The following is a 21,487-nucleotide window of genomic DNA, read 5'->3' as shown; positions in this document are numbered from 1 at the left end:
ACAGACACTGCGTACTGAGCACCCCTGCACACCCATGGACAGACAGCAGGCACCCACAGGCACCCACAGGCACCCACAGGCACCAGGAACCCCCAGGCACCCATGGACAGCACCGGGCACCCACAGGCACTGCACGCTGAGGGGCACCAGGCACCCACAGGCACGGTGTACCCACAGATACAAATCTGCTCCCACAGACTCCGAGCTCACGCAGACACGCACACAGACACACACCACACATACACACTGGCATGCACAACCAGCTGTGCACAGAATGTGCACGCACACTCCTGTGCAAGCCCACACAGAGGCTCACGCATCTTCACACAGCCAAAACCCAGGAGCTGAGCAGAACTGCCCAATGCCAGCAGTGTTTGCAATTCCCGAGGCTCCTGGCAGAGGAGTGGGGTGAGGAGTAGCCCTGCAGATCATCCCCACATAGGGTTTGATGTGGACACTCGAGAGAGAAGTGGGTGGAAATTATCCCAGTAGATCCTGGAGTTTGGGGTCAGGAGGGCCTGTGAGCGCAAGGGGCTGAGCTTCATGGCACAGAGGGGTCAGCGACCGTGCCAGACCCACGTCTCTGTCTCACCTCTTGGTGGGTTTGGATCCTTGCTCAGGAAATCAGCAAGATATGTTTTTTGCAGGGTAAAGAGTAGGAGAGATGGGAGTTAAAAAGCTGGGAGTTAAGAGTGATACCAGCTGGGAATACAGTTGGGAACTTCATTGCTTGCCGGCTGGGTATGATGTGGGCCTGTGGAGCCGGAGATGGGATCTGTGTGTCTGTACCCCCCTGGATAACTTGGGACATGCCTGGGAGCAGGGGGGCAGCCTCTGGACTGCCTCCTTCCATCCCGTCCCCTCCCTCCTTGCTGGCAGGGATTTTTCAAAGAAGCAGCAGGGAAGGTGCCAGATTCAGAGTTTGGTCCTAATTCCCTGGAAATCTCAGCCTATGGATTTTTCTTTTACTCTCCTTCCTTTTCTCTTGCCTGCGAGGATTTGCAAGGTGCTTGCTCACAGCCTGCATCCTCGGATACCCTGCCACCCCACACCACTTCCAGAGGCAGGAATTCTCCCAGGAAGTCCCTCTGAGCCCCTCACTCCTCCCTCTCCTCCAAGTGAGCAAAGAGCTCTCTCCATTTAAATTTAGATGTCTGCATTATCTTGAATTTGGATTTATTAATTATTTGCATCTGGTTCCTATCAAAAAAGTTGGGCAATGCAGATGTCCTGATTTCAGCACTGGCTTGAGGGAGAAACACCAAATGTGTGGATTTTCATTGTCTCTTTAAACAATGGCCTGTCAGACGCAGCCGGGAGTCACAATCCCGCTCCCATTGCAGGGGTCTGACATGTCAGAGTTAAGCAACGTCCAAGTTGCGTGAGCTCCTCACCATGGGTGACTGCGGCTCATTTCCCAGCCATGGAGATTAGTCTAATTAGCAGAGCAAATCTGGGTAAGGCAAGCTCTGATAATTAGTAATCAGTGGGATGTTTCCACACACTTTCTTTTGCCTGAGGGTTAGAGAGGCGTTCAGAGCATGGCCCCATTTTTTAGGAGCACGGAGGAGTTTGGGGAACTCAAGGTGAATGGAGCTGGAGCTGGTGGTGGTACTGGTGGCTCTGAGTCCTCACATCCCATTTGCCCATCAGGACCCTCTCGCCTGGGGTCAAGCACAGGTGGAAAGCAAAAGGAGAGACCCGTGTGTCCCCGTATCACCCCTGTACCATCTTTCCCTGAATCATATTCCAAGGAACAGTGGTGGCCTTGGTGGCTCCTGACCACTGTCTGGGACGTGTGACCTGATGATGGGGAGCTGGCACGATGCTTCTCCACACCCTGGGCCAGGTGTGGGGGTGATGCCCCTGTTGATAGGTGCTTGGTGGAGGTGGTTTTGTGTTCATCTCTCCTCCATCCCATCCTTCACCTGGGAAAACCGAGGTCTTTGTGCTGCAGAGAGGGGAATACGGGGCACTTCTGACCTTTGGGTTGTCAATCTCGGCATCTTCTGCGCTGCAGCAAAGGTGAAAATCTGTCACAACCCCAGCAAGACTCCCAGTGTAGGACCAGAAGGTGATTCCTGCTGGGAAGGGGATAATCCTTCCCATGCTGTGGCAATTAGTGTTACTGAGTTTATGTGAAAGTTTATGTGAGGGAACTTAATTAATTATGGTTGATTAGTGGGTGTCCCCAGCTAAAGCTGGAGCTGGAGCCACGGATTTTGTCACCACATTGGGAACACTTGTGTCAGGTTCACACAGGGAGGTTTTATTCCTTGGGAATGAGCCCAGGGGAGGCTCTGGACTGGGAGCTGCCAGTGGATGCTGGGATGGTGACAGGGTTTGCTCCAGCTGGGAAACCCCCAGAAATGTCTGGCAGATTTTTCTCCTGTTCCCTCTCTCTGGAGACCTTTATGTGTAGCCAAGGAGGGGAACTTGAAGTGAACTCAGAGAACTAGGGAAGGAGGAGGCACTTCACAGGTGGGGATATGGGGGCTCAGAGTATCCAGCCTGAGGGATGCCCCGAGCTCTGGGATCGCTGCTGCTCCCCTGCTGGCCTTGGCCTCGGTCTCCTGCAGGATGGGAGGTGGGCTGGGGAAGGAGCTGGTGCCTGGCTTCTGCTCCTGTGGTCGCCTCCTGCCCCGTGCCGGGGGCGGCGGTGGAGGTTGGGCTGAAAAGAAGTTATTTTTAAGCAACACATCTCAGTGCAGACTGTCATTCCCATTCTCCATACCTTCCCTGTGGGTGGGAGAGCCGGGGGGGCTCCAGCAGCGCGACTCAGCCTCATTCCCAGAAGGTCTTGTCTGCCTGGGTCCCCTTTCCTTGTGGGGAGGGATTTGGGGAGCTCAGCCACCACGGGCTTGGAGGTCATAGGCTCCCCAGGACTTGGATGAGGCAGAGGGGTCTGGGCTGTGCTTGCTGGTTTGGGGTCTCACCCGTTACTGTAGCCTTTAGACACACTGCAGGTTTTGCTGGCTGATATAGCAGTGAATTGCAAAACCAGTTTATTCCCAAAATCAGGAGAGCATCTTTAAAGTCACAGTACTTTAGGAAAAGAAAAAGAAAGCGGAGGTATTTTCTGTTTGTTGGGCATTTCTTGGGTGTTCATTACAGCAAGGGCTGCTCCTGTGCCAGCTGCCAGGGTGATGCCCTGCACAGGACCCACAGGATCCTGGGTGCTGAATGGGATTGTGCCCTGCAGCCTGGCATGGGGCATGGCAGCCATGGGAACACTCTCCCCAGGGAGATGCTGGATTCCCTTCTGTGTGGTGGATGCTGTCTTGCAGTGAAGCCCTTTCCAGGTGTGGGCCAAGGAAAAGAAAAAGCTCCTGGAAGGATAACTGGCAAGAGGGATAAACCTGCGAGGAGAAGGACCTCAGAGCTGCCTGCACTTGGCCCTTTTCCATATGGCATTTTTGCATCTCCAGCCCATCACTGAGCTGGGTGGCACCTCCTGTGGCACAGGACTGGAGAGGCACTTCCAGACGCTGTTACAGCCTCTCTTCCCTCATCCAGAGGGAGATTTGGTGGCCATTTATGCTTTTTGATAGCCTTTGATGCTGGAAATTCAAGCTGGCAGTGTGGTCATGCCAGGGGCAGAGCATCCCAGGGACACCCAGGGGAACTGAGGATCTGCCTGCAGGAGGGACCTCTCCCAAATTCGGCTTTACCACCACCCAGCTCTGCTGCTGTCAGATGCGTTGGGATTTAGTGTCAAATTTTAGGAGAATCAATCTGCGAAGGCGGCCAGAGAGGATTGAGGTGGGAGGGTGGAGCCAGCAATGTGCCTTCGTGATGGGAGGGATTAGAGAAATATTTGGGTTTATTTTAATGTCAAGCTTATTGTGGGGATTGGGAGCTTAACCTGGCAGCAGAGCAGTGCTCATCCCGCTCCAGAACGACACTTACAGTTCCACACTGTCATTCCTTCCCACCGGGAATGGAAACCTCAGAGCTCATCCTGGTGAGCCACAAACGCCTCGGGGCTGGCCAGGCATGCCGAGGAGCAGTGAGCCCCTGCCTGTGCCCAGCCTGGTGGGGCTGTCCCAGCCCCGTTCTGCGCTCCGGCCGTGTCTGGCGCCGCTGCTCCAGCGTGGGATCCATCCATCCGCGGCACTGCCGGGCGCAGGAGGGAATGGCACCGCTGGCTTTTGTATTTTTTTAATTTATTTTTTCTAAAAGGGTTATATAACCTTGGGGATTCTATTAATAAAAATAATGGTTTTGAACTCTGGGAGCAGCCAGCCCCAGCAATGAGCAGGGAAATGCTCCCAAGTTCAGAACACGGCAGTGGGCACATAAGGGACAGGCACTCTGGGCAGGAGTAGTGGCCGGGGCTGCAACCAGATCGGTGGCATCTGCCTGTCCCCCCTGCCAGCACCTCTGTCCCTGTGCCCAGGGAGGAGGAGAGGAGGTGGGAAGGGGATTGTTTCAGCCTCAGGGAAGAGGAGAGGAGGTGGGAGGGGGATTGTTTCAGCCTCGGTGTGGTCTGGACCCTGTGAATGTGGGGTGGGTGGGCGCCCCTCATCTTCCTGTACCCCTTCCCAAGCAGCCTGAGATGAATTCCAGACTGTATCCAGAGCTAAAGTGTGGCAAGAGCAGCCTGGTGCCGCCCCGGTGAACATCACCTAGACCCAAAGCATTGTCCTGAATAGGATCCAGGGGATGTGTGGTCCTCACAGGCAGGATTTGGGAGGTGCTCATGGTCCTCACAGGCAGGACCCCAGCAAAGCTTGTTGTCCCCATGGGAGGCTCTCTGTACCCACAGGTGGGACATCAGGGATGCTCCTGGTCCCTGTGGAACTGGTCTGGATTCCACATGGAGAGGGGGCGGTGCTAGAGAGGTTAGAGGAATTGGAGTTAAAGAGGCATGGCTGAGGCTCCAGAATAAAACAGGAGTGTTTTATAAAACAGGAGTGTGTTCAGTGTGAGTTTGGGGTCATGAGCTGTGGGGGTCATGTTCCCCCCAGTCAGAGTCCAAGAGCTTTCTCTTGCAATGTAGAGGGTTATTCTCTTCTTAATCTCTAAGTAGCCAGCAAGGCATTTAAAGGGTTTGCTATAAAAATTAAGAGAGTTTGAAGCTAAGATGGCAATTAGAGAAAATTGAGACATAACCTTAGTCAGGGCATTTGGAGGCAAAAAGCCTTTGGGATGTGTTCAAGTGTCCAGTAGATTCCCTTTAATACCAAAATATTTAAAGCCTCATTTTTTAGGATGAACATTACCTTGGGTTTATTATGTTTCTCCTTTTGCCATGTGGGATTATCAACTTATTTTTCAGAAAGCTTTAACACCCCACTCAGCAGTGGCCTGGGGTTTGGTCTGGTTTGTTTGGAACTTTATTTTTTTTCCCCTTTAAATCTACCTTACTCGAGTTGTCAGTTTGACAGCCTTGTGCCAGGAACAAGCTGTCATCCTGGATCTCATATTTTTAATTCCTTCCCTCTGATGCTAATAACACCTTAAGATGATTAACTGGGAAAAAAGTAGTATTTTTCTGATGTTTGGGTGCTGGTCACTGGCTCTCAGTACTTCATTCATCTTGAGGAGTGAAATTGGAGTGGTCATCCCTCTTCTTTTCTCCTGCAGGGCTCTCCTTGGGTTTGGTTTCTGGATTTGATTTGCTCAATATCCATGATTGTGTTGTCCAAATGCTTTTCTTGACAGTTTAAGATGCAGTGGGGTGACAAGTCCCCTCCCACAGCATCCCTTGGCTGGGGGCCATCCTGTAGCTCTCCCTACTCACATCCCCTTTGGGGTATTCCTTTGGGAATGGCCTGGGCAGCATTTCCATGCTGGCAGTGCCAGGAGACGCAGGCGAGTGCGCGGACACCCCGTCCTGCCCCAGCCCCACTGCCAGCCACGGCTGGGCACACGGCACCACGCTGTGAGGACACGGATTCCTGTCAGCGTCAGCTTATTTATAGCTTTTTAAAGATGTTTTTGGTCTGGGACTTGTTCAAGGCCTGTTTTAGCTTCCCAGGGTTCCACTTATCCCAAGCACAATCGTGCCAGCCCAGCTGATGCTTCCTGCCAGGCTGGTCACCTGCTGTGTTGGGCTGCAGCTTCCACACCTTTTTGCTCATCTAGGAAATAAAGTTCTGGATGAAATGACGTACCATGCACTGTAAATCCCTAGATGTGGAGTTTTATGTTAGTGTGTGTGAGGGTAGGACCCTGGGGATGCACTGAGCAGGTCAGAGGAAGTAGGAGACAGCAGAAAATTGGGAAAAACAGCTCTTTTAGCTTAAATTCTCCATGAATTTTTGGGTCCTGCTGTCTGATGAGTCGCTTGATGTTGGTTTAGGGTTTTAGGTCCTGCTTGGATCCTCACTCACAGTGCTCTGGGTGGTGTGGCTGTGTCAGACCTTTCGTTTGAGTTTCCAGGTGCCTCAGTTTCCCCAGTAGATGAATAATAGCCCCTTCCCTCACTGCTGTTGTGGCAGACTGGGAGTGGCACCCTCTGCAGGTGTCGCAGGGCTGGGGTGACCTAGGACAGGTCCCTTCGACTGCGATGGCAGCGATGGCTCCGTGCTGGTGTGGCACAGCAGGGTCCCAGCTGTCCTGCGCAGCTCAGGGGTTCAGAGGGATGAGTTTGGGGGCTTTGGGAGCGTGGTTGGAAGGGGTGCCTCAGCCCTTCACTCCTCACTGGGGAGAGAGAAGTGACTTGAGGAAAGAGGGGAGCTGGGCAGAGCGAAGCTGCTTATCCCTGCCTAGTGTGACCTATGGGCTTGGTGTCCTTGTGCTCCTGGCATCCCAATGCTCCCAGTGTCCCTGTGGTGCCCGTGCTCCAGCATCCCGGGCACAGGGACCCCCAATGATGCCTGCTCACCTTTTTCTCCTCCCATCGTGCAGGAATTGTGGCTGCGCCGGAGACGATGACTGCAGGGAGCGCCGAATCCAACGGGCCCATGCGGGACGCGGAGCACAGAGGGCCCAAGGTGCCGGTGCCCCCCGTGCCCCCGCGGCGCCGGGGCCGCCTGCGGCGCCAGCCCCCGACGGAGCCCCCGCTGAAGGGGCAGCTCCGCATGCGCTCACCCGCGGGCGCCTTCGTCATGGTGGGCATCTCGGTGGTCCTGGTGGGCATGACCATTGCCGTGGTGGGCTACTGGCCTCACCGGGGACACGGGGGCACCGAGGCCAGCGTGGGGAACACCAGCATGGTGGGGGACATGAGGAGGGAGGTGGTGGCTGGGCGCCACGTGCCCCACAGTGAGAAGCTGAAGCTGATCGGCCCTGTCATCATGGGCATCGGGCTCTTCATCTTCATCTGCGCCAACACGATGCTGTACGAGAACAGGGACATGGAGACCCGGCAGCTGATGCAGAAGGGGCTCTACAGCCTGGCAGTGGGGCTGCCAGGGGGGACCAGCCCCGAGGATGGGCACTGCCAGCACAGGGACAGCCAGCCCTTCCCCAAGGCCAACGCCGAGTGCGTGGAGGGCTGTTACCAGGTGGACCTGTCCTGCCAGCCCTGCCCCAGCCCTGGCAGCAAGTGGTCTGACTGCTACGGCCCCAACCGGCTCCAGGCCATGGCCGAGTTCCTGCAGCACCCGGCAGCTTCACCCGCGGCCTCTCTCCGCAGCCTCCGCTCCACCGAGGCCAACCTGAGCCTCCCGCGCGGCGCCGGAGCCGAGTCCCTCCTGTCTTCGGCCGTGGGGGCCCTGACACTGCCCATCATCAAACTCAACAACTGCCTCCTGGACGGGGCAGCACGGGGGGCTGGCGGGAGGGCGCAGAGGGGCCCTGCTGAGCATCCTCCCAAAACATCGCAGCTCTCCATCGGTGGCAGCACCGCGCCCTGCGGCCGCGACGCTGACGGTGGTGGTGGCCACGTTGTCGTCAGCATGGGTGACGGCTGTCCTGGCATGGAGCCGCTGGTGGAGCTGAGCCCTGACGTGCACCTCCACACCCCGGGACACTCCAAATCCCTGGACCTTGGCCGGCCGGGGGTGCTGCTGGTGGCCCCCATCAAGGACCGTAAGAACCGGAGCTGGCCCCGGCTGGACCACGTCAGCCTCGTGGGCTACGCCAAACTGGAGAGCAGTGGCGAGTCCTCGGACCAGCTGCTGGAGCCCAGCGAGTGCCCAGGCCAGGGCCAGCCCCTGCCCAGCTCCTGGGTGGTGGGCATGGAGCAGGGCACACGGGTCTGATGTCCCCAGCACCTCTGGGGACTGTAACATCCCAGTCCCTCATCCTGGCCTGCAGCACCCACCAGTGACCCCAAAACCCCACATGCAAGAGGGGTTTTGGGGATGGCATTTTTAAGCCAATGCCAAGAGGAAGGTCCTGACCCTCTGCTCCTGGGTGAGGACTCGCCTAGGTGGGATGTCCTTCCGGGTGGATGCCCTTGGCCTTACAAGACCTTCTCCTGGTGGCTTTTCCAGAGGAGTCCTCACTTTGAGACCCCACACAAATTGTGGGATAGGGACATGGGGGCAGGTGAAGCCCCACCAGCCCCCACAGCACTTTATCTCAGTAGGTTTGGGGTGGGGAGATGCTTTGGGGGGTGATGTCCCCTTGTCCAGCCTCAACCCACCAGAAAATTTGCTTGGCCGGAGCACGTAGGCCCAACAGGGCTATTAAATATTACCTGGATGCCATGTGGTCCTGCCTTGCCTCCTCCTCTTGCCTGTGGGAAGCTTGGGAGGGGCAGCGCCTGTGTCCGTCTGTCCAGAGGGTCCGTGAGACCTTGTGCCCCCACCCAGACTCCACCAGAGAAGGGATGCTCCATAACCAGCTGCTCAACATTCAGAGGATGAGGTGATAAGTGCAGGGTTTGGGATTTTTATGGAGAGAAGGGATGTAAAAGGTGCCCAAGGAATTGCAGGCAGTGAGCAAGGTGCTGCTGCCCACCTGGGGTGCAGTAATTCTGAGAGCCTCTCAGTGGATCTGGGTTTGTTTGTGCTGGGTTTTGGTGGGATGGAGGATGCAGGTGGTGGGAGGAAGGATATGAAGGGGCAGAGAGTTGGGGGAGTGTCAGTGCTGGTTTTGCCAGAGTGTGTTCTGTTATGTGGTGCCTGTTGGGTGCAGAGCAGGAGCTCTATGGGATGAGGCCAGAGAGGCAGCCTCAGCACGGGGGTGGATTCCTGGAGAAAAGGGAGCTGGGGCTTCATCCCATCCCTTCTTACTCCCTCCAGCTCTCTTGGGCAGGAGGAGCCCCAGGATGCCAGGGCATGTGGAAGGATGGATTGGAGTGATGTGGAAGGACTGGGACAGCTCTACTCTCCAGCAACTCGGGAGGCTTCAAAATGGCTGTGGCAGCCTAGATGGGATCTTTGCCTTTTGCCTTCCCAAAACCGGGGCCTCTTGGGATGACTGAAATCTCTTTTATCTGTATGAAATGTTTGGGGGGGGGGGTTTATTCCTGTCCCTGCTTCTCCCTCTCGGGTCTGAAGTGAACACAGAGTGTCAGACCTTGCAAACTTTCGGAGCAACATCCCTCTCCAGATCAAAACATCCCAGTAAAATCATTTGGAAATTGCTTTTTCTACCCCAGCTCCCTCATCTCCCAAAAAGCAGCCCCCCACAATGCTTTGATGGGGGTGGTTCTGCTTTACAGGGAAAAGCTGTCTCTGTTTGCAGTGCCAGCCCTCCCAGAGAGCTTGGGTACAACTTCCCCTGTGCAGGGACCAGAGATGGGACCCACAGCTGCAGTCTGGGCCCAGCTGCATCCCAGAGGATTCTCTGGGAGTGATACCAGCCCAAGCTCAGCTATTTATTTGGCTGCTTAATCTCAACATTATTTAGGCTCTGATTCAAGGCAATAAACAGCAACGAGAAAAAGTCACCATTGGGGTCTGCCTTGGAGCAGCATCACAGAGGAAGTGCCAGAGGGTTGTTTTTGTCCGAAAATAACTTTTTACTTGGGCTTAGCCATCTGCAGCCAGAGCTAATGCTGGGCCCTTGGCCATGCTTTGGGAACTGGCAGCAAGAAATTGGAGCCCAAAATGCCACAAGGAGCCGCGTGAGAAGCTACTGGGGGTGTTTGTTTTAATTTTTCCCCTTCATTTTCTGGCTGAGGCTCAGTCTAACTGTTGGAAATGGCTGGACCACAGGGCAGCCTGCATGGACCATGTCCCTGCACCAGCATCATCCTCCTGCCCCATCCTCCTCCTGCCCCATCCTCCTCCTGCCCCATCCTCCTTCCCAGCTCAGCAGCATCCTCCAGGGGAGGCATTTCTGAGTCACACAGGGATCGTTTCAAAATGCAAAGCAGTTTGGTCAATCAATCTGGCAGGGTGAGAAACCTTGTGCCTTCTCCAGGGAAGGGCAACATCTGTGCATCCCTCACCTTCAGCTCCGTCCATGGACACAGTTCCCAGAGTATTTGTGGGATATTAGCAGTGCTGGTTTCAGTGGATGGATGCCATGTGTGCTGTCCTCACAGTGTTCTGGGAGTGACCTGGGCAGGGTGAGGTTAGAAACCGAAAGTAAAAGTAAAAATGTACACCCTGGATGGATCCCTCCATTGACTGTTTGGCTGCAGAGTTGTGAAATGGAACAACCCTGGAAGCCCCAGAGATGCCACACTGCACAGCCTGTGAAGGGCAGTGCTTGGAGGTACCTTCTGTCCTGCTCAGGAACAGGCTGGACACGCTATGGACTAAATATCCAGCTGTTGTCAGCCCCCAGGGTATCCCACCCCAGGAGGTGCCACTGCAGGAGGAGATTCCTATCAACAGGAGGGGAATTTCATTGTAAACACCAGCAAAGAAAACTGGGGGATTGTTCCCAACACCAGCATGTCCAGGCTGATGAGGACTGACCCTGGGGGTCTCTTGGACCAGAGGATGGAGGCTGGAGAGACCAAGGGAAATTGCAGTTATCCCCCAGCACCAAGAGACCTCTCTGCTGGTGCGTGGCTACAGGACAGCTTAATTTGGGCCAAAATTTGATAAAATGGGGAAAACAGATTGAGGGAACCACTACCACAGTGCCAGTGAGTCTCCGGATTTGCTGGTGGGGATACTTGTGTCCCCAGGGAGCACAACAGCCACAGCTGGGGACAGTCACTCCCTGATACTGCTCAGCCGTTGGCTGGTTCAGCTCTTTCTCTTCCTCCTCCTCCTCCTCTTCCCGCAGTGGGGGCGGTCACAGCCATGAATCTGCTTGGCCCGAGTGCCCTTGTTAAGATTTAAGGTCTGTGGGAAGGCGAGGGCTGGGCTCCCAGCACACACTTGCAGTGCAGCCAGCAGTGAGTGATGCTGCCATCAATCTCCTGCTGGGGTGTGGGGCGGTGACGCGCAGGGGACGGTGTGACCTGTGCTGGGTGACTGTGGCTTCTGCCCTGTGATGGGTGCAGCTGTGCTCCCCTTTTGGCAGGGGACTGATTTCTATTTTAAAAAAGGGCAAGAGCGTGATACAAAATGCCTCTCTGCATTAGTGAGCCAGCACTGAGCCAAAGGCACCCATCCTATTGCTTCCCAGTACCCAGGGGAGCTGGAATGGGGCTGGAGCTGGGCTGGGGTTGAGAGTAGTTGCTTAATTATTTTTAAATTTTTTTTTCCTGTGGGTTTGAGGGTGTCCTGTACAGATTCTCTGGCACCCAAGGCTCTGCACATTAATCCTACTGTAGAAATGGGCTGAGCAATGTGGGATGGATTGCCCTGGGGCTGGTCCTGGGTCAAAAGCCAAAGTTCCCTCAGTGTTGTCAACATCTGTGTGATGTGCCCGAACAGTTGAGCGCTGGCATGGGGCTGGAGCCCAAACCTCTGAGGCTTTGGCTTGGAGCCCATCAGGGATCACTGCCCGTGCTGGTGGCAAAAAGCAAAAGATGCCCATGAATCTGCAGGAGTCTGTGCTGGTGCTTCTTTGGGTGGTTGGGACGGAGCAGGGATGAATCCAAGGCCATTGACCCACCTGCTGCAGGACCTGAGGTGATTCCCCACCTGATTTTGGCTATTCTTTTATGCCTCAGTTTCCCCAGCGATGGAGCGCAGAGCTGAGCTCAGCATGTCCAACCTGGCCCATTGCCAACATAATCCCTCCCTTTCAATCCTGTTTATCTCAGGCCCTGGTGGAAGGGATGGAGTCACCTGCTGCTGCCTGGCTCCCACAGCAATTCCCCCTGGAGCCCTGAGAGCAGCCCTGATCCTCCAGGAACACGACTGGAGGAGCAGCCTGAAAAGTGCCTGGGCTGGAACAAGCTGGTGACTTAATGGGAACTCTCTCCTCCTGATGTGACACTGCTTCTCCAGGTTGAGTTCTGGGGTGGAGACATGAGGAAGGACCAGGGATGGGTGATGAAGGAAAGCCGCTTTTGTGGCTCCTTCCCAAAGGATGGGATCTCCAAGGCAGTCATTGCCTTTGGTGTGGGATCTGGGGCTGGGGTGGGTCTGCCAGGAGCTGCTGCCTCCTGCACGGCTGGGACGAGGAGTGGGGGTTTCATTTATTTGCATCTGGATTGCCATGGTATTTTTTTTCCCTAGCTTGTAGCCAGGCAAAATGCCACAGGCAACATGAGCACACCCCCTCCTGCTCTGGCTGAGGTGGGTAAAGGCACCCTGGGTTTGGGACACTCACCCAGAGCAGCTTTGGGGAGCTGTAAGGAAAAGCCTTTCCAGTCTCCTGGCATGGCCCCAGACTGCTGAGCATCGAGGTGGGTGTTTGCTGTCCCTGCACTTGTACCCTGGGGAAATAAGCTGAGGACACTTTTCCCCTGGGCATTTTGGATGGGGTTCCAGCGTCACCTGTGCTGGAGTGTCCCTTCACTAGTGATGGCAACGCTCCTGCCCAGCAAAGCACAATGGTTGGGGTGGATGGGCAATATGGGACCATATCCCTGGTGCCACTGACGTCCCTGCAGTGTCCAGGACAGGGATGTGCCAGAAGCCCCGTTGGAACCATCAGGCCCAGGTCCCTCCCTGTGGGAGTCCCAAGGCTGATGATGGTGTTTCTGCCAGGACATACTGGTGTAGTCCAGCACAATCCCATATTGTTGTTGGAGCTGGTAGCTGTGGGACAGACTGGACCCCACAGGAGCTTGACAGAGCTTGGAGCTGGTCCCCAGGTGATGCTTAACAGGGCCAAAAGTGGGAGCAGGTGATGATGTCTTGGCCATTGAGCAGGGGCTGACATCCCAAAGTGCAGCTAAGCAAAGCCATTTCTTGGTGGGTTGTCTGCAGATGTGATGTTTTTGGGGCTGTGGTTCATCCCCAGCCATGGCCCCTCAGACCAGTGCATTGTCTGGAGGTGCTGGGATGTCCCCAGCTCCCTGGAACAGGGCTGTGTGCAGCCTGACCCTGCTGGGCTGGGCAGGGCAGGAGCTGGGGGATAGCGGGGCCTGGCTCTGCACAGAGCTGTCAGTGGGCCATGCTGACTCTTACAGGAAAGCAGCTCCAGGGGTGGCAGGCTCCAGCTCTCCAGGGTCAGCTCCTTGGTAATTCTGGCGTTACAGGACACTGAGATTTAGTACTTGGAAGCAAACTGTCCAGGATCAGGGTGGAAACTATGCTGGCTGTGTCAGGCAATGGGACTTCACAGCTTTTAGCAGGACATGCCACGTGCCACCCTTCTCTTTCTGCCTGTTAGGGAAACCGAGGCACCACAGCCAGGCCTGGGCTGCCCCTGCACCCAGGGAAGCTCTTCCCAGCCAATTTCCAGTCTCCAACTGCCCTAACTGGGCCATCTGGCTCTTGTTCTCTGTCAGGCCTGCAGCCAAGATGCCCTGTCAGCTTTTTGTGCCTTATTTCTGTCCCTCCTAAAGCTGCTGCAGCCAGAAAAAAAAAATCAGATAGAACCAAAATATCGATGGATTTGACATTTCCCCCCACTCTAGCTGAGTCACACTTACTTAGGGTTGGGCAGTAGCTGCTGAGCACAGACCTCACCTGGTCTCACCACAAATTTCACAGCTCAAACAAAGGTTTTACATCAAGTGATGCTTCTTTGGGGCAAATTTGAACTCTGGGAATTGCTTCTGGCCTTTCTGGGGGCTTTGGTCCCATATGTGACTACAATGGGAACTGTTTGAGGGGTCTGAAGGCACCAAGAGCACAGGGAAATGCTGGCCCAGGGCTGGGAGAGCTTTGGCACCACTGTAGCCACATTTGGGGGCTTTGGTTTGGGCTGGTAAAACCAAGTCACCACAAAGCCAGGCTAAGGAGAGACACCTGGAGGAAGATGAGAAGGAGGAAGAGAATTCAACACTAGGGAGAGAATTTTGTTTGAAGATTTATTGAAAAATGCAGTACAAGAAGCAATACTGAATACTTAGGTCTGCCTAAACACTATGGCAACTTTCCCTTTGATTCACTATGAAAATCCAAAATAACAACTCCCATCACTAGTTGATCTAGAAAGTTTTGCCAACTTTAAAAGTTCCTATTTTTATAAAGAGTTGTAAATGCCTAACCTAGACAATTCACAATTGCCTTAAAAAATTTTTACAAAGCTCCTTCATCTTCTCAACTAAATAATTTTTTTTGTTTTGTTTTTTACAAGTTTCATCTCTAAGGCTGGGACACTACCACCTCTTAAGGTAATTGTACAATTAGGAAAATCAGCAAACCACAGTTTATTAAAATCAAATCAGTCAGTCCTTTGCTAACACATCTCTGTTGGTCAGGAACTCCTATTGGGCAACCGGAGCTGCCATTCCAATTTAATGGAGAAGAACAAGAGCTCCTTGCCTTCCTTTCTATAAAAACATTCATTCATATATAAATAGCTTCCATATAATGCATATTATACAATCAAGACAGTCTCTGGGTGAATTTGTGGAGTGGGAAGAGCTGGGAACATTCATATAAATAGACCTTACTTAGCTGGTTTGTCCCTAGAGCTGACACAGCATGCTCAGAGCCAAGGATTTTAAATCCCACCAGAGGTAGAAGGGAAGTGGGCAGCCCCACCATGGCCTTGGCTGAGGGTGAGAGAAGCTTCTTCTGCTTTTAACTTGCATCTTCTTCCCAGGCTCCTGGGCTCGGGCACTGTGTTGGCAGGAGTGGGGCTGGAGACCCCTGAGGTTACACAGCAGGAGATGGCAAAGGGCACATGAGGCCAGGACTTGTCTGAATTACTCCAGGAGAAGCAAGAACTCAGCAGGGGCAAGTGTGAAAATGGAAAACAGCCACCCAAAATCCAAGGAAAAAAGAATGGGGTTGTTCTAGTCTACAGGCCCTTTAACAAGGGACATGTGCAGCAACAGTGAGCACATCCTTTTGAAAAGGAACCAGCTCTCCTGCCAGCAGGCTTCTCACCCAGAAATCCCTGCTTGGGCTGTTTTGTCCCACTCACCGTGCTCAGGGCACGGGACACCCCAAGGGAACACCACGGACCACATTCCCCTAAACTCTCCTGACAGCCAAGTGCCTCTAAGTGCTACGGACAAACTTAATTTATCATGTTGGCTGTGCCTGGTAAAGCCCAGAAATCCTCTCAGCCACTGCTCCATGTGCCCCTTCACTCTTCAGGTGTCTGTTGCAAATGAGATGGAAGGATTGAGTGGCAAAGAACTCAATTTCCAGAAAAAGGGCAGTGGCAGAGGGTGCTCAGCATGATGGGTGTTTAAGGCAAGCATTACCCAACGCAGCTGAGGACAGCAGAGCCTCTGCCAGGGCCTGCGTGGCAGAATAAGGAAGGGTTTTGCAGACATGGATAGGAAGACTTAATCTCTGCACCAGAGCCCAGGACTCCCTCAATCCCCAGAGCAGGATGCCCGAGGGAGGCAGAGCGTCCCAGGAGGGAAACCTGCACCAGAGCAGCCCAGAGGCAGCTGAGGCACAGGAGGGCTGGAGGCTGAGCAGGACCAGGGCCAGCAAGGCTCAAAGACAGACAAAATCCAGCAGCTCCAGCAGAGTCTCTAATCAATACTGATAGCTTAATTAAAATTGCACCTGAAGCTGAGAAGCTGCACCAGCCTCAGTGTAGTTCCAGGGCTGGCTGCAGCTAAACAGTGCAGTCATTGCAGCCTGAGCTAAATCCAGTGACTTCTGAAATACATGATTCAAATTTAAAACTGGAGAGCTTTTCTCTTTATTGCCATTTTTTTCCCATCCTCTCCTGAGGAGCAGAGCACTCCTTGCCCTCAGCTACCACTGTGCCACACTATATATACATATATATATATGTATATTTATACATGAAAAAAAAAATCACAACCTCAAGTGGACTAAAGTGTTCACAAGTGTCTGGGCAGACTCTTTACAGCGCTTGGTTGGTTTTTTACTTCTTGAATTTAAGTGGTGGAAGGACAAACCAGGCAAGAACATTCCCATGAAGCTTAGAGAGCAGAAATGGGAGCACATCCAGCCCCTGAAATCATGTTTTTGCATCATCCCCTCTGTGCTGGAGATGGCCCTGGGGGTCTGTAAGCTCAACCTCAAGATTTAGACAATCACCCTGATACTTCCTTCCAGCAAGGGGGTCATGAAGGCAAATCCAGACCCGCAGGCCAGTGTGGAAGAGGGAATGTCAACACTTCCCATGTGGTTTGGCTCTTTCACAATCAGCAACACCTGACACCTCCTAAAATTCCTTGTTCAGCCTCTCCAAATACAGCTTGCAGGCCTAGGAAGGATTGTCTAAAGGAGTTTAAATTAAATGCTAGTAGGATACATGCTCTGAGAAATGGGTAACGTGTTCAGCTTTAAATAGCACTGTGAGGGGAGGAAAAAAACCCAACCCATGACTTACAAAAAAAACCAAAAAACCCCTCCGTAATTTAAAAATCATGAACACAAACAAGTGAAAAACTATGACATTGAAAAGCTCAGTTCCTGTGAATGCTGCACAAGCCTACCTTAATAGCATCCCGAGTCCAAACACCTTAAACACACACTTCTAAGGGCTTTTTAATGTAATGGCATCTAGAAAACACAAACAGGTGGGGAGCACTCAGCAGAGACACACGGGAAGAAGGCGAGATGCTATCCTCTTAAAGCTCTAAAATTCACAGTATAAGATACTTGAAGCAACTTCCAGTATTCCTTAAATCTAGTCAACTATTCAGATGTGTGCACAGGCTACACCACAAAACCCTACTGTGATCACACATCAGGGCTGGAACCCAGCGGGGAGGGAGCTCAGAGCAGCCCAGGGGTTGCACCGGGGCTGGAGCTCCCCAGAGCTACAAAAATAATCTAGAGGCAATTGGAAATGCTGCACAAAGTCTGACTCTTTAAACTGACTCTCCTGGAAGAAGGACCCATGGCTTTGTGAAGGTGCACACAGAGCCCGCGCCGGGAACGCGCACGGAACAGCTCCGTTATCCCTGACGAGGGAGAGGGAATACAAGTTAAAACAGGGAGCCCTGTGAGGTGAGATTCTGTGTCTGAAGAGGCTTTGCGTGAGAGGGAATGCAAAACTGAAAACCTGTAAAAAATACTAGAAATATTTTAGAAGTTAGAAATATGGCATATTTCTGTCGCGATAGATATAAAAAAACCCAACAAAACAAAACCCTATATCCGGTAGGATCTAGTGGACTCTAGAAAAATCTCAAGTAAAATGTCAAAGCGCAACTCTTAATAAATGATATGAATGTCTCTGAGTGTCAAGTCTGAAATCCGAGGTCTTTGTGCTCCAGGTAGTTTCTTGGTAGTTTTGCTGGGTTTCTTTTTCCTGGTGTTGTCATGGGCAGGAACGTTTCCTAGCAGGAGAGAAGACAGTAAGTTGCACCAACAGCAGCATGCTGGAAAAGACAGGAATACGCCTCCCTGAAGTGGATGGGAATTGAAGTCAGGTGAGTTACCACCAGAGGCAGGTGAGAGGTGCCTAATGGGGCTCCAGGAGAGTGACTCTGCACAAGGGTCTGGAGCAACAGGACAAGAATACCAGAGGGTAGGGTTAGATGGGATATTGGAAAGGAATTTTTCTCGGGGAGGGTGGTGAGAGCCTGGCACAGGATGCTCAGAGAAGCTGTGGCTGCCCCTGGATCCCTGGACGTGTCCAAGGCCAGGCTGGACAGTGTATGGAGCATCCTGGGACAGTAGAGGGTGTCCCTACCCATGGCAGGGGTGGGACTGGATGAACTTTACAGTCCGATCCAACCCAAACCATTCCTGGATTCTGTGATCAGTGGCATGGGGCAGGATGGCCTTTAAAGCACTGAGGTACACCCAGAGCTCCTGGACTCCTTCAGCAGCTCCTTCCCAAACGTGTAAAATTTGTAGAAAATGGGATTTCCAGGCAAGCTTGGGGTCCAGCTTGAGGGTTACTGGGCACTGATGTGGGCAGGGGTCTATGTGGCACCTACAGCTGCTCCATGTGCTCCTAGTACATCATGGATATTTGGGAAGGCAAAGTAGCCTCATGGCAGGAGCTGTGTAGCTTTTAACCCATTTGGGCTCATTTCCACAGGATTAGTCTGTCTGTGACTGCCTTATCTGCCTCATGGATCTAACAGGAAGAGGCATGAGCAGGACTCAGCAGAGAACAATGATCACTTTACTTCAACTCTGACCCTATTTACCCAAATCTCCTGTGCACTGAAATCAGCCACCCCCTGCCCCCACTCGAGGTGATGTCTCTACTCACACAGCCCAATTACTCCTCTGCAATCTCTGTCTCCTGGTGCACAACCACTTTGGTCACCGACATGTCTGGGTGCTGCTCCTTAGCAGCCTTGATCGCCTGTGCCAGGACCTGAGGGACAGCACGGAGAGCAAATGTTAGAGCACGTCAGAGTGTCAGAGCATGGCACCCACCAAGGACACAAGAGCCTTCTTCTAACTCCAGAGTGTAAAAAAGAAAAGTAGATGCACTTGATAGAAAATTATAGGAAAATTACAATTGTGAGTTGGGAGGGACCCACAGGAACCATCCAGTCCAGCCCCTGGCCCTGCCCAGACCCCCCAACAACCCCAGCCTGGGCATCCCTGGAGCTCTGGCAGCCTCGGGGCCGTGCCCATTGCCTGGGCAGCCTGGGCAGTGCCAGCACCCTCTGGGTCTTCGGAAGAGCCTTGCCCTGATCTCCAGGCCTTACCTCCTCCATCACAGGGAGCAGAGGTCGGAGCTGCAGCCCTTGCTGAGCATTGCCCTCAGTGTCCTCTGCTCCCGCTGAACACAGCGAGTGCCCTCAGCCACCCCCTGCATGGCCCTTCCTGACCCTTCACCATCTCCAGAGCTTCCTTTGGAATCTCTCTTAATTGTTTTAGGTCTTAAATTGTGGTGCCCAACACTGCCCCCAGGACTTCAGCCACACACTTTGGTGACTTTTAGTGCTACTACATTATCTCTGAAAGGAAAAGCACTACTTGAAGAATACCTCCATCTCTCCACTGCCCCATGGCAGAAAATGGATGAGAGCATTTAAGCATAACCTGCTTATTCCTCCAGCAAGTGTGATAGGCACATCTCAGACATTTTGTGGTGGAGTTAATAAACTAGATCTTGTCATAAGAATATTTTCCACCCCCATGATACTTGCGTCTAAATTTAAATTCAAAGTATAATTCTCTGATGACAAAATCATCACTTCCAACACATGCAAGAGGCCAACGAGGCTGAGTCATCAGAAAGGTTTCATATAAAGCCAAAGATATGCTACAGAGGTGCTGAGTGCTCTGAAATTACTTCTGGCACTACAAAATAGCAATAGTGCTTCAAAGTTATGGGAAAAGGAATGCAGATCAGCCAGATGTCAAGGAAAACTTTTATTTCACATTTTTATGGATCTTTTAAAAAAGCCTACAAAACTGTCCGAAACAATCCTGGAATCAAAACTTTGCTGCTCATCAGTTTCAGAATAGAATTCAGCTTTCCTGGCTCAGATGCTTGATGTCAAAAGGAATTTATTACTGATACAGAATCATGGAATGGCTTGGTTGGAAATGGATCTAAACCCTCATCACATTCCACCCCCTGCCATGGGCAGGGACATCTTCCACTAGACTAGGCTGCTTTAAGCCCTGTCCAACCTGGCCTTGAACATTTACAGGGGTAGAGCAGCCACAATTTATAAAAACATGAACTTTCATCTCTACCCCAGTAAAATTTCCCTGGTTCATTTTTTGGTGACACTGTCTTTGAACAAGCAGCCTGACTGATTTTTGCCAGCTCTGGGAAATACTTTTGGATCATATCCATACTCCTACCTGGTCATGGTCTACATCTGCATCTCCCGTGATGACAATCCTCTTCTCAATCCGTGTCTCTGAAATGCCACCTTTCACAGTCTAGAGCAGAAGGAAAAGCTGCTGTTAGTGTAAAAGTGCAGAGGCGTTTGAGCTCACTGGGGCTGCCTGTCTAAAGATGGTATCCAAAAATAGTGTCACCAAATTGTACCTGGCATTAGAGTCACAGGGGAAACTGCTGCTGCTCAAGGAAAAACTGTCAAAGAGTTATTTTTTTATAGCTGAGCCAGGGAAGAGCTTCTCCTCACAGGACAGCTCTTCCTGCTGTCCCCCACAGGACAGTCAGAGTCCATGTCCAGACTGTGCTGCAATTAATGCACAGTCCACAGATTTAACACAGGCAAGACTGAACCCTTCATGCTTTGCTCCATGTACTAATCATGTATTTGAAAGGACCTTCCAAAAACTTTTTTTCCTCTCATTCATCCCAGCTCATCTCTCCATCAGGCTGTTGGTTGAATTGGTGTTTTGTGGTGCTCCCTGGTGTTACCTTGGTGATCTGGGTGGTGGTGGTACTGCTGGTGGTTTCTGAAGTGATGGTCTGGGCAGTCAGCAGGATGCCAGGGTCTAAATCCCCATTGCCACCATCTGTCTGTGGGACACAAGAACAGGCCATCAGCCCCTGAGCAGTGGGGACAGAAGCAAAGACTCCACATCACCAGAGCCAGAGAGAGGATAATCTGAGGACAGCAGCTCCATCGTGCACAAGACACAAGTCAACCTGTGCCTAGGTGCACAAGAGCTGGGCAAGTCTCTGCAAGCTCAAAGTCCCCATGCTTTAAGGCTGGAAAAGCACAGATCCTTCCGGGAGGACCTGTGACACCCCTCAGACCAGGGGCACTGGGACATACCCAAGTCTGAGCATGCTGCTGGCCCTGCAGTGCTGGGCATACCATCCATGCCTGAACCATGACAGGAGACCAACACAGACACTGATCCCAAATTCCACCTGCCTGCACACATGGAGATCAACAAAGCCAAGAGCACAATCTTATTCAGAAGGTAACTGCCACCCTTCCTCCTTCCTGACAACACCTTGCACATCCCTCACTTCATGCTCTGCAGAAGCAAAGAACATCCAGACGTTTGCTGAAACAGGAACAAATTTTGGAGCTGGTTCTTGGATTTCATCCTGCCTGACTCAACCACTCAAGGTCTGCCAAAAATCCCAAACAAAGTCATCCTGGCCAGCTCATCCTGGCCGCGCTGTCCATGTCCCCACTGGGCAGTGTCCCTGCTCAGCATTGGGACAATATCTGGAATTACCACAAGGTGGGACCATTTTCCACAGTGTGGCAGAGATCTCATGGCACATCACATCCTGTGCACACACGGCCAACTGATCATAGCCCTGGAGATCACTTTTCCTTTCCCACTTTCCCACTTAGAGCACAACTCCTCCATACACA

The 21,487-nt window shown here is 52.6% G+C and overlaps 2 protein-coding genes across 11 annotated transcripts in view; one reads left to right on the top strand and one right to left on the bottom strand.

Moving 5' to 3' along the window:
• The first annotated feature begins 6,878 nt into the window (after positions 1–6,878).
• On the top strand, positions 6,879–8,603 carry TMEM200B (transmembrane protein 200B). The gene has a single exon (XM_058040353.1). It carries the CDS (start codon positions 6,879–6,881, stop codon positions 8,151–8,153), a length of 1,275 nt encoding a protein of 424 aa, XP_057896336.1. The 3' UTR covers positions 8,154–8,603.
• Positions 8,604–14,175: 5,572 nt separating this feature from the next.
• EPB41 (erythrocyte membrane protein band 4.1) overlaps positions 14,176–21,487 on the bottom strand; it is a 76,187-nt gene continuing 68,875 nt past the window's right edge. For all 10 annotated transcript variants that reach the window (XM_058040419.1, XM_058040420.1, XM_058040429.1 and 7 more), the window contains 4 exons: positions 20,569–20,670; positions 20,040–20,120; positions 18,481–18,588; positions 14,176–17,593 (listed from right to left, as the gene is read on the bottom strand). In XM_058040419.1, coding sequence (XP_057896402.1) covers positions 18,490–18,588; positions 20,040–20,120; positions 20,569–20,670 — 282 coding nt within the window. In that variant the 3' untranslated portion in view covers positions 14,176–17,593; positions 18,481–18,489. The remainder of the gene's footprint in view (positions 17,594–18,480; positions 18,589–20,039; positions 20,121–20,568; positions 20,671–21,487) is intronic.

Source organism: Melospiza georgiana, chromosome 24 (genome assembly GCF_028018845.1).
Source record: "Melospiza georgiana isolate bMelGeo1 chromosome 24, bMelGeo1.pri, whole genome shotgun sequence".
Taxonomy (NCBI): domain Eukaryota; kingdom Metazoa; phylum Chordata; class Aves; order Passeriformes; family Passerellidae; genus Melospiza; species Melospiza georgiana.
The sequence above is the reverse complement of the archived record's forward strand: the minus strand, read 5'-3'. Positions and strand labels throughout refer to the sequence as shown.